At 41.9% G+C, this 16,331-nt stretch overlaps 1 protein-coding gene across 1 annotated transcript in view; it reads left to right on the top strand.

Moving 5' to 3' along the window:
* Positions 1-16,331, top strand: part of pcmt (protein-L-isoaspartate (D-aspartate) O-methyltransferase) — a 49,346-nt gene that overhangs the window by 21,050 nt on the left and 11,965 nt on the right. The window contains exons 4-7 of the mRNA XM_078230232.1: positions 6,373-6,477; positions 10,286-10,406; positions 10,619-10,704; positions 12,955-13,161. Of these exons, the coding sequence (XP_078086358.1) occupies positions 6,373-6,477; positions 10,286-10,406; positions 10,619-10,704; positions 12,955-13,134 (492 nt within the window). The 3' untranslated portion in view covers positions 13,135-13,161. The remainder of the gene's footprint in view (positions 1-6,372; positions 6,478-10,285; positions 10,407-10,618; positions 10,705-12,954; positions 13,162-16,331) is intronic.

Below are 16,331 nucleotides of genomic sequence, written 5' to 3'. Positions count from 1 at the left end.
GGTTTTGAAGGCATCTAATGTATTTTGATACTGGTTCTGATGCTAAGGATGCCTGTGTTAACATTTGTTTTATCTTGAGTTGGAGTAAACTTTTGATGCAATATTTGAGAAATATACACATTAGGTTACTGTACAAATTGTAAAGCAATTAAATTGTCCTGTGTTCTGTATTGTTGCCCTCTGTATCGTGTGCTGATGTGTTGTGGAGAGATTGATATTGTGAAGTTGTATTTGCTTGCTATGTGCCATCACATTGAAGTATATTTAGGGCAACAGGATATTAGACATATTTGTTGTCTTCCCTTTCTATAGAAGAGGTAGTGTCAGCTGGCAGTGTAGTTCCACCTTTGGGTAGTTAAATACAGTATTGCTGCCACTCTGTTCTCCTTGTAATATTACTAGATTCTGAAAAGTTGGATGAAGTTTTAGGAAAATCTTTTAATTTTTAAAATTAAAATCTGTAATGTTTTCCCTTGATACTGCTGCAAAGAAACCATTGCAATTGTGTCACAGCCCAAGTGTGTAGTAATTAAAGGTGCTGGATGCAGTGTGCACATATTGAGGTTGGCTTTTGTGTGTATTTATCAAGTGGTCATGTGGATGTGGATTAGTGTGTACACATTGTTTGTTTAGCAGAGGCAATGCACACCTTTTTATATAATTTGTACCTGACTGAGATTCTGAATAAATGGATGTTGGCTTCTGTCACCACCACAGGTGCTCCTGAGGTCAAGTGTGTGTTCCACCTGATGGAAAGTGCTGGTGCTATTTGAAAGCTATCCGGGAGCTTGGAAGAAGCAGTCGTCTGTCCTGGTCTAAGAACTTCTCACCTGTTCAGCCTTCTGAACTTGTCACTGCTGCAGTTTGGTGACGAAGGGAATACATTTTATTAACATTGACACCAAGCCATTGTGTTGGGGAGTCTCTGGTATCCGGTGCCTTTCCTTCTGGCTATGGAAGCTGTGATTGTAGGTAGTTGCTGAAGTTTTGAACAGTAACTGCAAGGGAAAGTTTGGCCCAGACTCAGAAGGAAAGTGCAGGAGTGTACTAAGGAGTTATTGCTTTTCAAATAAGATAAACTGATGTGGTGTGGCATACTCACTATTTGATATGATGTGAAGTTAAGTTGTACTTGAAATGAGTCTGATTAACTGTTGCTCCTTATTGTTATAAACAAAGCTTCACACATCATTTCAGAACTTCTCTTTACTGGTGTTTTCTGAATGTTTGAAAAAAAATGGTGAAACCATGTGGGTGCACAAGCAAAAGGCATAAATATCCAGTTTGTTTCTGAAAGTTCTACCATTGTTAAGCATGCATCACTCTAATTTCTAGCTAGATAGACATTAGTCACAATGCTGATCACAAAATTCCCGGAGCACTTAGAGTGTGAGTAGTGCTGCCATACTCAAGAGAATATCTTTGGCAAGACCCCATTGTGTACTCCCAAACCATTCTCACCCTGTAGCCAGCTGGAGAGCAACATGGGTTGAGATCTGGAAACAGGATACTGACCCTTTCTGCCAGAGTAAATTATGCTAAGTAGGATTTAGTTGCAGAGTAGCTCCACAATTGAGAAAATTGGTCCCCATCTCATTTAAATTGCATGACGTGTATGTGGTGCATTGCATACCTGAAGATTACTTTTTAAATTAATTGGCAGAATCTGTGTTGGTATAAGGGCAGTGTTTATTGACTATCTTTAGTTGCTTTCAGGTAGTGGTGGTGTGCTCTTGGTGGTTCAAGAGACCCACTACCTGTTAGGCCACTTCAGAAGGAAGTTGAGAGTAAATCGGACCATTTACAGCTTGTGGTCACCCTCATTGAAGTATTTTTTTTAAAAAGTGTGTACAACCCAGTTGCACGGCAATTGTACCCTCTTGCCAGTGGCAATACTGGAGTGCCACCACTGACAAGGAGATGTAGTTGCAGTGTGACTGGTTGATATAGACAGTGTCCATTGTGAAGAGATTGTATGGTTGTAAACTGGGGACTGAATTAAGTTTGGATGCCTTTGTCCAATTACCTCTTGAGCACCACACTTAGTCTTCACTCCCTGTGAACTTCACTGGAGGAAATTAATTTAAGTGTTTCAAGTAAGTCTGTCAGTTCAGGTGTGGTATATTGTGATATAGATAAAGGATGTAGATATTGGAATGCAGAGCAAAATTTGCTTTGACGCCAAGCTTTGAAGTGTGGAAAACGTGGGGATGATGCCAGTCAGCTGCACTGGGGCATAGATAGTCAAGCAGAATGGGAAGACAAGTGGCAGATGGAATTTAATACTGAGAAATTAGGTATTTTGGTAAAAGAGGCAGGTGGTGGACAATATGCACTTATGGCACAGTTCATAGAAACCCTACAGTGCAGAAGGAGATCATTTGGCCCATCGGTTCTGCACCGGCAACAATCCCACCCAGGCCCTATCCCCGTAACCCCACATATTTACCCCGCTAATCCCTTTAATCTACGCATCCTGGGACACTCCGGGTCAATTTAGTATGGTCAGTGCACCTAATGTGCACCTCTTTGGACTGAGAGGGGAAACCGGAGCTCCCGGAGGAAACCCGCACAGGAAGGACATGCAAACACCACACAGAAAGTGACCCAAGCTGGGAATCGAACCCAGTTCTGAAGAATATGCAGGGACAGAGAGACCTTGGGGTTCATAGATCTTTAAAGTTGGCAGGGCATACTAGGAATCATTTGAGATCTTGCGTTTCGTAAATTAGAAGTGTACAAAAGCATGGAGGTTGTCTTGAACCTTAATAAAACACTTGTAAACAACATTGTATCCAGTTCTGGTCACCGCACTTTAGGAATGATGTGGCTGCCTGTGAGGGCTTGCAGAGATGAGTTTAGCTACAAGGTTAGAGTGGATAAGTTAGGTTTACTTGGCTTGTAGCAAAGGAGATTTATAAAGGTATACAGGATCACTGCTGGTACAAGGACTACAAGGGGATGTAGGGGAAATGTGAGGGAGAAGTTTTGCAGCAGGTGGTAATGACCTGGAACTTCCTACTAATGTGAATGATGGAAACAGAGACAGTAAATGATTTCAAAAGAGAATCTGATTTTGAGGGGAAATAAACGTGCAGGGTTCTGTGGGTAGGCAGGGGAAGGGAATGAAGCAGTTGATTACTACACAGAGCTGGCATGGACTCCTCCCACTGCAATGATTCGAACTCTTGCAAATTGCTGGTGCATTTAATGGGAGCATGGAGGGAAGAATATGGAGAAGGGAGAGAAACACTTTGAAAAATCCAGTTTTTTGGAATGGACAGACAAGCTACTTAACAGATCAATAAAAATAACATGCAGTTCCAGAATTGACTTTGAATGCAGACCTTCACTTCCGAATAATTTGATAGTACATGTTTTTTTCCCCATAAAACAATCCATTTATTTAGATTGACGAGGTTAACATACCAAAATCTGTGTGCCAGCTTGGATTATTTCTGCTTCTGCTGCTTGCATATAACTTTCAGATTTGGTGTGCTAGTTTGGAGTGAGGAGAAGACAGACAAATGGAATTGTTCCGTTCTTGTATATTGGCTATTATAAAGCTCTAGTTCAACCCCTGTGGCGTACTGCATTCAATCCTGGGTCGGGCACCTCAGGACGATTAATTGGTCTTGGAGGAGGTGCTACACAGATTCACCAAAATTATTTAATGCTTTTAGCAAAGGCATAATGATAGAAAGCAGGCTTCTATTCCTTCGTGTTTAAATGGGCTGTTCTGCTTGAGATGTTTAAGATGATTAACATAAGTCATTGGAGTGGATAGAGAGAAATTATTTCCTCCGGTAAAGGAGTTCAGAACAAGGGATCATAACTTGATGATTAGAGCTAAACCATTCAAGGGTACCGTCAGGAAGAACCTCAGAAAGAAGAATGCAAATCTGAAACTCTTGCGCCTGAAAGTCAGAGTCTAGGTCAGTGGAAAATTTCAAAACTCTACTTTTGCAAGTGTGAAAAAGAATCAAATTACTGTGGATGCTGCTACTCTGAAATAAAAACAGATTCTAGCCCAGGGTGGGCGGGGGGAGTGGGGAGTGGGGGAAGGGTGGTTGGGGGGGGTGGGGGGGAGCAGGGAGGGTGGTGGGGGGAGGACTTGTTTAGTCAGCATCTGTGGAGTGAAAAACAGTTAACCTTTCAAGTCAATAACTTTTTTATTAAATTTTTTTTTTGAAAAGAATCTTTAAGGGTTTCCGAACCGAGGCCGGTAGATTGTTCAGTAATTGTGTGGTTATTGTAAAGCTCTTCAAGTCTGTTTGGCATACTGTGTTCAGATCTGGGTACTGCATTTAGGAATTGAGGTCAACCATAACTTGAATGGCAGAATGACCTGGAGCTGAGTACCTACTTCAATACCTATATTCCTTCCTGAAATTCCTTTACCCACTGTTACATTACCAGAATGCAGATTTAAAGGCAAAGAGTATCTGGAGCTGCCTGTTTTTAAAGTGGTCAGCTGTTCTCTTAATACTTTGCAGTCAAGTCTGCCTTTGCACGTCTCTTCCAAATCCACTCACGCATTCTTGGGGTCTGACGACTCGAAGCTGGTTTCTAAAACTACTGCCCCATGTTGTATTCTGCTGACTGTGCAGAAGCACAGGTGGGTCATGGCAGCATGCCCCGGCTACCTCACCTTTCTCCATCACAGTATTGCAAATTTCTGAAATTTCCATTCTTGGGGCTCAGCACCACCTCCAATGTGACAGCCTTGTTCACCATCTTTGAGCATGGTGACACAGTGGTTAACAGCGCTGCCTCAGCTCCACGGACCCGGTTTGATTCCAGCCTTGGGTAAATGGCTGTGTGGAGTTTGCACATTCTCCCCGTGTCTGCGTGGGTTTGCTCCAGCTTCCTCCAACACTCCACAGATGCGTGGGTTAGGTGGATTGACCATGCTAAATTGCCCCTTAGTGTCCCAATCTGTGTAGGTTAGATCGATTAGCCACGGTAAATTTGGGATTACAGGGAGAGGGCCTGGATAAGATACTTTTTCAGAAAGTCGATGCAAACTCAATGGGTCGATCAGCATCTTCTGCACTGTTGGGATTCTGGATGATGCTGGATTTAAAGATGAGATAAATTAATACATCGCAAAAATAATGAAAGCCACTGATGCCCCTGGAACAAAGTTATGGGGCTGCTCCCCACCCCTCTTCTCACATGCACTTGCGGAGTGGTGAACAGCACACGAATGACCATAAAACATTCAGTCATTGTCATTCCTGTTATAACAATGTAACTTCTGACCTGCTAGGATCGACTAGTATATAGATGTAAGAGAAGTTTCCACCTGTCAAGAGTTTAAACTAGGGACCATAAATATACAACTGTAACTAAATAAAATAGAGTTCAGCAAAAACTTATTTCCTCAGTGTGGTGAGAATATGAAACTTGTTTGCCGCATGGTAAATATAAATGGCATTTAAGAGGAAACTAGATAAATGCAGGAGAGAGAATTAGAAGATATCCTGATATGGTGAAACAATATAAGGTGGTATGAACCCAAATGAGAAAATGCTGGAAAATCTTAGCAGGTCTGGCAGCATCTGTAAGAAGAGAAAAGTGCTGGTGTTTCGAGTCCAGCTGACCCTTTGTCAAAGCTACAGATGCTGCCAGACCTGCTGAGATTTTCCAGCATTTTCTCTTTTGGTTTCAGATTCCAGCATCCACAGTAACTTGCTTTTATAAGGTGGAAGGAGGTTAGTGAGGAATGTAAACACCTACCTGGGCCTGTTGGGTGGAATGGCCTATTTGTGCTATAAAATTCTATATTCAGTAATAATACTTTATGGAAAAATGTGGAACTTGTGTGTTATATGTACTCGTGTTCTCTGAATCACTTGGGAATGGCAATTCTTTGTACATATGTTTGAAGTTGCACAGTAAAAGTTTGAAGGAAGGTCAGTGATTACTTGGGTCTGCATTACAGTTTAGTAAGGTAGATGCAGCTGATTCTCTGGCCTATCCACGTCTCAATTTTGCTGGTCATATTGCAAAGGTATAATTTTGATCATTGGCGTTTGATGACATTGGCAATGCCCATCCTTGTCTTTCTGCATACTTGTGGCCAAATGTGTGTTTTTTAATTGTCTAGTCATATTGAGTGAGTAAAGGCTTGCTTTTTTAGTACACATCATTGGGAAGATATTCTGAATGATGTGTGCGAGAGATGTTATGATACACTGCTATCATTAATGAAATTTGTTACACTTTTCCCAAGGTCTGGAAGATTTAATTAAAATAATTCAAAACCAGTTAAAGAACCATTCTATCTCTTGATTTTAAATCTAGTAACTGGAAAGTCATTGTGTATGCGCCTAATCAATATGTATATTGTGATGTTGTCCTCCCCAGCATGCTTATGCCTTGGAACTGCTTCATGATCAATTATATGAGGGAGCTAAAGCACTTGATGTAGGATCTGGCAGTGGAATCCTCACTTCCTGCTTCGCACGGATGGTAAGTAGTTTGTTTTTCAGGTGCCATGTAAGTAATTTTGTGTGTAAAAATTCCAGTTTTTAAACATTAATTGAATGTGCACATCACTGGCAAAGCCAACATTAATTACCCATCCCTAATTGCCTTTGCGAAGGTGATGGTGAGCTGCTGCCATGAATCTCTGCAATCTAAATGGTTCAAATGCACTTAGTGCAATTAGGGAGGCAGTTCCAGGATTCTGACCCAGAAGTAATGAAGTACTGACAGTATTGTTGAAATCAGGATGGTGTGGGGCTTGGAGAGGAACCTGAAGATCATGGTGATCCCATATATCTGCCGTTCTTGTGCTTCTAGTTGGGTGGAGGTTGTGGGTTAGAAAGATGCTGCTCAGGGAGCCTTGGTGAATTGCTGCAGCGCATGTTGTAGATGGCACATACTGGTGCCGCCTTGCACCGAGGCTGGAGAGAGTGATATAAAGCGGTGGATGTGTGCCATTCAAGTGACACTTTTTGTCCTGAATGGTGTCCAGCTTCTTGATTCTTGGAGCTGCACTCGCCCAGGATTTTGTAGACGGTAAACACAGTTGAGAGTCAGGTGATAAGTTACTCACCAGCTGCTGACCTGCTTTTGTAGCCACAGTTCTTTATATGTCTAGTTCAGTTTCTGGTCAATGATAACCCCCATCCCCTGGGATGTTGATAGTGGGGGATTCAGCAGTGTTAATGTCATGGAGAGGTGGTTAGATTTTCTTTTGTTGGAGATGGTCATGGTCTGGCTTTTGTTTGGTGCAAATGTTACTTCTACTTATAAGCTGAAACCTGAATGTTGTTCAGGTCTTGCTGTGTGTGAAGAACTGAATTATCCAAGGAGTCATAAATGGTGAACACTAATCATCAGGAAATATCCCCACTTTTGGACTGATGATGGGGGAAGGTCACTGAAGTAGCTGAAGATAATTGTGTTCGGGACACAGCTGCAGGAGTTCCTCAGAGTAGTGTCCTGGGGCTGAGATGATTGGCGTTTAACAGCCTCAATCATCTTCCTTGCTAGATATGACTCTGGCTAGTGGAGAGATTTCCCCCTGATTCTCACTGACTTCAATTTTGTCAAAGGTAGTTACTCTCACACATCTCTTGGAAATTTGTTCTTTTTGTCCATGTTTGGACCAAGACTCTAAAATAAGGTGGGAAGCCAAGGGGCCCTAGTGGAGTCTGAACTGAGGGTCGTGACGCTTTCCATCACTTTGAGTGTAGACTTATTGGTTGACAGTGAGTGGCCCGATTGGATTTGTCCTGCTTTTTGTCATTGGGACATAGCTGCGGATTTTTCCACATTGTAGGGTAGATGAAAGTGTTGTAGATGTACTCTAACAGCTTGGCTAGGGACACGGCTGGTTCTAGTGCCAAGTATTTTGTTGCTGGAATGTTGTCAGGGCTCATGGTCTTTCAGAACCTTCAACTGTTTCTTAACATCGCACTTATGAATTTTATCGTCAGAAGACTGGCTTCAGCGATGCTGGGGACCTCCGAGGAAGACTAAATGAATCATCCACTCGGCACTTTTGGTTGATGGTTGCATGATTGCCTTATCTTTTGCACTGATGTGGTAGGTTCACTCATCATTGAGGATGAGGATGCTTGTGGAACTTCTTACTGTGGTTAATTGTTCACCATTTATGATGGATTTGACAGGGCTGCAGAGCTTTGAATTGATCATTGGATCGCTTTGGTACCCAAAAGATGCTGCTGCCTAATGTGCATGTAGTCCTGTGTTGTAGTTTCACTGTGATCTTTCCGAAATCCTTGTTGAAGCCTGCTTGTTTACTGAGAAGAGCCAAATTAAATCAATATGACTTGGTGCGGATAATCTCTTTAGTTGCTTCTCCTAACTACAGTCCAGTGATTGTTGTTGGGAACATTTATGGTGGGCTATTGTCCAGACAATTGGTGCTGCAATGCTAATTAGTTCGGCATTTCCATTAAGGAGAGAAACTACTGGAGTCTCTGTACAATCACTCAGACGTTGCTGAGTTTAGGGAAATATGGGTAGAGGAAGAAATTCAAGCTTTTAAAAATAGTATTTCATGGAGTGGGGGAAGATGGGATCAGGATATTGAACTTGATGATCAGCCATGATCAAAATGAATGGCGGTGCTGGTTTGAAGGGACAAATGGCCTACTCCTGCTTCTATGTTTCTGTGACTCTGAGCATGATATGTATTATTAACAAATAGATGTGAGGGTACACGATCAGAAACCCCAAGGTCTATTATGAAGTTAGACTAGACCCCAACTATTTGCTATTTTGGCTTTGATGTGTGGATATGATGTTTCACTCCAAATGTGATTCTACTGACACATTAGGAAGCTTTTATCGAAACAAGCTTTATTTAACAATGCAGTTTAGCTATAATGAAATTAGCTTAACATTTGAACAATACTTAAATATGACAAGCAACAGTTCTGAACTGCTAACAACTCAACGAGTTCCAACTTGAGCAATATTCCTCTTAGCAGACTTAAACCCCTCTACACACAGGCTTGCATGTTTGTACTTGTTAACAGTTCTAGAGCTTTTTTAAAACTTCTAGAGAGAGATCTTTTCAGAGAGAGAGAGAGCACACCGCCACCTCTTTTAAACAGCTTGGGTCAGCAACTGCTCTTGATTTTAAAAATGAAACTAAAACAGTCTTTCCTGCAGGCTTGGCTCCCCCCATTAATCACACAACTCTGTCAATCAACCTAATCAAACCCCTATTCTGAAACCCAAAGAGAAACCCAAATAAACAAAAATGCATTAACTCTATTTAAACAAACACATCCTGAGCAATTATTATCTTCCATTCTCAATGTTTGAGCTGCCTGCTGCTCAAACAAATTGGGGGGCACCATGTAAAACTGAGCTGGATTTTAAACATGCATCTTACAAGAAACATGACAAAAATACATTTCTTAAAGGCACAGTATCATCATACAGAGCAGTGAACACAGTCAATGGTGAATTTGGAATACAAGATGAGTGGTCTAATGGTTTGAATCCAGATTAAAGCTGCTACTTTTAACCTGCTTACTCTCTCTGTTGGACTTTGCTTTCTTCTGGTTGGCGTATTGCTTTGAACAGTGAGCGATTGGGAGGCTGGGGAAGGAAGAGTAAAGTCTGGTTGGGCCAGTCTGGGGAGTTTTCCCAGCTGATCTAAGTGGAACATCTACACAACTTGGACAATCTGTGGCCCCATTCTGTGAGTAGGTTTTTGAGGAGTGGGCAAATGATCAGCATTGCGGATCTTGCCAGAAGAAAAATGGACCTCTTTCAGGTGGCTGCTGTTTATATTAAATGTTTACATGTTACAAATATGTATAGTGCTATTATTAAATCTGCATTAATCTCCCTTCAGTTCCACCCTGGTGGAATAACCGTCTCACCTATACATATTATCCCTAACTAGTATCGTAGCTTCTTGATGCCTGATAGCTGCTGGTGCATTTATGGCTTATCCATGTCATCATAAAGCAGTGAAGGATTTTGTTTCTATCATGGAACTAAGATTGTTTTAGTAAAAGTCATAGGTAGAATAGGGTTATTTTAAACAGCATGCTCTTATTCTTGGACTTCTCTCCCTTGAGTGAGATATTTATAATCATTGCTCTGAGATACTTAACAGGAAGGTGTTTTACAGGGCATGACCTCTGTGACTTTTCATAATTTGTTTTCATTTTTGAGCCCAACCCTTCCAACTTTTCAACTGAGGCTTACATCGGATAAATCCTGACATAGAGAGAGGAAAGCAATGTTCAGAACTTATACAGAGCTTTCTTCTTTTTTTATCTAGGTCGGTCCAAGTGGAAGAGTGGTGGGAATTGAGCATATTAAGGAACTGGTAAATGACGCGATAAGTAATGTTAAGAAAGACGATCCATCTTTGCTTACATCAGGAAGAATAAAGTTTTTAGGTGAGTGAACCACTGTGTGTGCAAACATATAAAGGATCAGCCCAAAGGTAGTTGAATAAAATGACATTCTGCTTTTGTTTCAAATGTCCGGCATCTGCATTTTAATTTTTTTGGGTGGATAAAATCTATCCTTTTTAAAGGATGTTTCACTTTGGAACCATAAATATTGATATTCCTTCTTTATTAATTGACGGGCATCTGTTTGTTCACAGTGGGTGATGGGCGACAGGGATACCCAGAGGAAGCACCATATGATGCCATCCATGTGGGGGCTGCAGCAAGTACGGTACCACAGGCAGTAAGTCATTTTCAAACCATACCATAAACTGGAGAATAATTCACTCTCGTTGCAAACTAAGAATCCTTTTTGCATTCGCTCCGAGATTTGGCCAGATTGAACTAACTGAGGTTGTATTGTGTACAGAGCCATCAACTCCAAAAGAGAGATTAATTTTTTGATATTCTTTCAGGCTGTGATCTGCATTCCATAATGTCGACATTAGTGGAAGTCCTTAGTTTTAAGGAAATATTTTCACCCCCATTGGAGGCATTGGTTCTTTGAGTTCAGATTCCTGGGCATCTGCAAATATCCCTTCATTAACAAAGTGACCAGTGAAAAAGTGATGATGATGCAAGGTTTCACAGTTGAACTCTCATCTGTCCTTACCTGATACCCTTGGTTGCATTTCCGTTAGTCACGTTAATCCTCCTGAACAGACTGTTAATTGGATCACAAAATAAGTGGCCAGCACGACATAGTACTTCACACTCACTGCTGCCTCACAGCGCCAGGGATGCAGGTTCGATTCCGGCTTTGGGTGTCTGTCTGGTGGGCATGGGTAAGATGGCTCTTTTGGTAAGTCAGTGAAGATCCGATGGGCCAGCTGGCCTCTTTCTCCACTGTAGGGAGTCTATCAACTCAAAAACGTGAAGCAGGAGTAGGCCATTTGGCCCTTCAAATCTGCTCTGCCATTCATCTTGATCATGGCTGATCATCGAATTCAATATCCTGATTTCCCCCCCTACACACACACACACACACACACACACACACACACACACACCACCCTCCCACCCCTTTCTCCCATATCTCTTGATCCCTTTAGCCGCAAGAACTATATCTAATTTCTTCTTGAAATCAGATAACGTTTTGGCCTCAACTATATTCTGTAGTAGTGAATTCCACTAACTCAACGCCTAAAGCAACAAACTCAGTTTGTTTCTGATGTTTGGTTCTTTAAAGCATTCAGGCCTATGAGTAGGCACCTGGGGTGCCTTCAAAAAAAACAAATGTTCTGTTTTCGCTTGGACCAAGTTTCTTTCTTTGCTTGTGAGATGCAACCATGAAGTGAGAAGAAATTGAGATGTATGTTGTGGAATTAGCCTTGGTTGATCAAAAAAGATGAGTTTGACATGCTGTGGCTTGATTGTACCTGAAACATCCTGTAAAACTGGCTAAACCAGGATAGATTTCATGCATGGTGACCTGCTGATTTGCTGTAAACAGTAACTTCATGCTGGGGCATATATTTCAAGAGGTTGGTTTCACCTGAAGATCTTGTACCGAAACCTTTGGAGTGAGGGTAACAGAAACTTTGAGACTATTGCTTGAATCACACCAATGCAGCAAGCTTAACATTGAATCTAGGGGTTAGTCCATGTGTACAAGATGTCAACATATTTTTACAAAGCACTGATGAGCCCTAATGAATCTGCTCCAAACTGAGACATCCATTCGACTTCACTGTGACAGCAGTTATATCATCCAGTATTTCAAATTCAGCTACCCGTTTTGTTGGCTTATGTGAGGAGGCAGACAGGGTCCTAAGTAACTCAATCAATGTTGTGATTTCCCAGTGAGTTGGTGCTGTACTGCACTCTTCAACTTGCAAGTTGCAGGCAATGTTAAATCTATAACTGAAACAGGTGAAAAAAATTTGCATTTATATTGCACCTTTCACAACCAAGGGACATTGCAAAGCATTTTGCAGTAAATTCAGTAGTTTGCAGTATAGCTTTTTTTGTGATGTAGAAAATTCAGACACTTGGCACACACAGCAATGTGACAACCAGGAAATAATCTGTTTCAGTGATAATTGATGGATAAATATTGGCCAGGATACTGAAGTAACTCCCCGACTCATCATTGAATAGTGCTATGGGATGGGACATCATGTTCACCTGAGAGCAGATCAGGTCTTTGTTTACCTCTCAACCAAAGGATGGCACCTCCAGCAGTGCCTAAGTAGCTGTTCCTGAGTGTCAACCAATATCAACCAAGATATTTGTGGTACAGTTTCTGGACTAGACCTTGAACCAACAACCTTTTGACTCAGTGAGAGTGCTACTACTGACTTATGGTTGACAATTTTGTAAGTTAATGTGATAAATATAGAAATAGTATTCTTTGCCCATGCTATATCGTTAATCTAAATTCAGGAAGAAATGCCTCTTAAATGATTTTTATTTATTTATATTCTTTCTCTTTCCCTCTATCTCCCTCTCTGTTTCTTCCCCCCCCCCCCCCCCCCCCCCCCCTCCCCTCCAGCTGCTAGACCAGTTAAAGCCAGGTGGGAGGATGATTTTGCCAGTAGGTCCTCCAGGTGGAAACCAGATGTTGGAGCAACATGACAAACTAGCAAACGGCAGCATCAGTATGAAACCCCTGATGGGAGTGATCTATGTGCCTTTAACAGATCAAGAAAAGCAAGTGCCAAGGTGGAAGTGACTCTACACAGTCTTCCTCGGAAACAAGGTGAAGTGCTGAGGATTGGAGCATGCTGCAGTGATTTGCCTTGCTGCTTATGTTTTTTTTGTAACTCCATTCCATCTAATAAATGGACTAATTCAGATATTTATTGTTCTCTGAGATATGGGGTTAGGATAAATAAATTACCAATGTTGCACGCTTTGGAATATCTGTTTTAAACAGTTCCAAGTAAACACAGACTGGGAAGAGGGCCAGAAGGAGGAGGTAGGTAGGCCTTCTCATCAGCCTACTATTTTGGAAGTTTTATTGTATATTTTGAATGTAGCAGTTTGATAACTTGCTGACTAATGAAATTAAAATGTTAAACTGAAGGTGTTTAATTGTCTACACAGCACATTGTTTTAGCTTCAAATTCCTCATGGAAAAACACTGATCAGGCTGGGGGGAGGGGAGTATGGCATCAAGGAGCCCTAGCAAAACTGGAATAAGTGGAAATCGGAGGAGAAAACTCTGCTGGTTGGAGTCATACCTGGCACAAAGGAAGATGGTTGTGGTTGTTGCAAGTCAGTCATCTTAGCTCCAGGACATGCAGGAGTTCCTCAGGGTAGTGCCTGTCCTAGACCCATCCATCTTCAGCTGCGTCATCACTTACATCGTAAGGTCAGATGTGGGGATGTTCACTGATGCAAAGGTCAGCACCATTCAAATACTGAAGTAGTCTATGTCCAAATGCAGCAAGACCAGGGCAATAGACAGGCTTGGGCTGGCAAGGGACATATATGCCACACAAGTGGCAGGCAATGACCATTTCCAGCAAAAGGGAATCTAACCATTGCTCCTTCAATGGCATTGCCATTGCTGAATCCCACATTATCAAAATCCTGGGGGTTACCGTTGACCAGAAACTGAACTGGACTAGCCATATAAATACTATGACCACAAGAGCAAGTCAGAGGCGAGGAGTCATGGTGGCACAGTGGTTAGCACTGCTGCCTTACAGCTCCAAGGACCTGGGTTCAATTCTGGCCTTGGGTGACTGTGAAATTTGCATGTTCTCCTCGTGTCTGCATGGGTTTCCCCCCAGTCCAAAGATGTGTACATTAGGTGGATTAGCCATGGTAAATGCACAGGGTTGCGGGAATAGGGCGGAGGGGAGAGTCTGGGTGAGATGCTCTTTCAGAGAGTCGGTACTGGCTCAATTGGCTGGTTGGCATCTTCCTACACTGTAGAAGTTTAATGGAGTCCTGCGACAAGTAACCTGTAATTCCCAAAGCCTGTCACAACCAATGCAGGCTGCATTGTCCTGTGTGGTGGTGAGTTTCTTGTGTTGATCAGGCATTGTAAGTGATGGAGAATCTTTGGAGACTCGAGATATTACCATCATTCTGTCTATAACCAATATTTAGACAGGTGTAAAAGCAAATGTATGAGAGACTGGAGAAAGGAGGAGATAAAGAGATAGAACAGGAAATAACTGGGTAAAAAATAAACAATTGCAACATGGCAGAGCAAATAGTCTCATTTGGGGGAAGGGGAACTGGAATGATTCTGAAAGGATGGAGATATCTGTGCCCGTTACCAAGTTTTAGATTATCTCCAGTCCCAAGCTATGTTGCCTTGTTTCTCCTACAGCTGTAATTCTTTAGTTACTCTTTGTATATCAGTGCTTAACCTTTAAAAGTTGGTTCCTGTACCATGAGTCCTTCCAAATGACAAATAATCAAGACACTGATCATTACAATCAGCCATCATTTCGTATGACCTTAAACACACAACCTGTAGCAGATGCAGCGCTTCCATTCATCAGAACAGGAATAGGCCATTCAACCCCTCAAACCTGTTGTAGCATTCTTTTGTGAAAAGTTCTAGTTTTCCACTCTTGGATGAAGTGCTTCCCAATTTTACTGCTAATGGGCATGGCTCTAATTTTAAGATCATGCCTTGTCTTGCACTCTCCATCAGAGGCAATGGTACCTCTGTATCAATCTTAAATCATTTTAAACACTTCATTTATGTCCCTCAGTGTTCAAAACTCGTGCAATCTGTCCTCACAATTTAATCCTTTAAGTCATTGTATCATTCTGGTGAATCAAAATATAGATTGTAACCTCCCAAAGCAAGTACATTTTTTTTCTTGATATTGCGCCTAAAAAGGAATGTAGATGGAGTTTGACCAAGCCTCTGCCAAACTGAAGCACAACCTCTTCTTTGCACTTTAGTCCCCCTGAAATAAAGGCCATCATTCCAGTAAATCAATGAATTACCAATTCATTGTTTAGCTTTAAGTGAGTAGTTGTGTAGACTGAAATCCCATATCTTCTCTATAGTTATGATTTATCGGATGGAAATTCCGGACTCCAGATTTCAAGCTCAATTTGTCTCTGCTCTTGGGACATGCCGTTTGGCTGAAAGGATTGTTTCGTGCCCAGATCAGAAGCAGAGTTCAGCACTGAGCAAAGCCCCGGTGGCGGCTGCACTGGTCGAGATATGTTCTGCCTCGGCTTGGGTGAACGTGTCACACTGACGGGGGCCCACCCACCTTAAATACTGATTATTATCCAGCCCAAATTTCAGTTTCACTCGGCACAACTTTTGACATGTGTGACCAAGATATTGTTGGGTTCCTGATGTGGGTCTGTTCAACCATTAAGATATTAATAATAGTTTATTTGTTGAACACAACAAAGCAGTAGAAACAAAGGATGGATATTATCTCAATCCAGACAGCTGTATTGCTATTGTTCTTTACTCCTGTTTTCCCCCTCCCTTCTCTGTGAAGACACCGTCCCTGGGTCTGTGTGCTGTCCCCATGACATTGTCAGCTAATCATTGACATTAGTTCATTTCACTATTGCATTGAAGTGCTTCCTTTTTCTTTCTCCCTGTCATTCTTAAGCAGTTTTTAAAAATAAATGCAGTTTAAAAACGTACTGTTAAAATAGTTTCAAATGATGCAGACTAGCACCAGTGTGATTCCATTGAGTGATAAAGCCCCTAGTACTCTCCTCCACAATATTCAGACTTGAATTGATTGTGCTAAGTTCTCAATAGTACAAAAGCAAAATACTGAACAAAGAGCTGGAGGAAATAAAGTGCGGGGGAGAAACACTGCTGCTTCACAGCCCCAGGGTCCCGGGTTCGATTCCCGGCTCGGGTCACTGTCTGTGTGGAGTTTGCACATTCTCCTCGTGTCTGCGTGGGTTTCCTCCGGGTGC

This window comes from Mustelus asterias, chromosome 15, assembly GCF_964213995.1.
Source record: "Mustelus asterias chromosome 15, sMusAst1.hap1.1, whole genome shotgun sequence".
NCBI classification, from domain to species: Eukaryota; Metazoa; Chordata; class Chondrichthyes; order Carcharhiniformes; family Triakidae; genus Mustelus; species Mustelus asterias.
The sequence above is the reverse complement of the archived record's forward strand: the minus strand, read 5'-3'. Positions and strand labels throughout refer to the sequence as shown.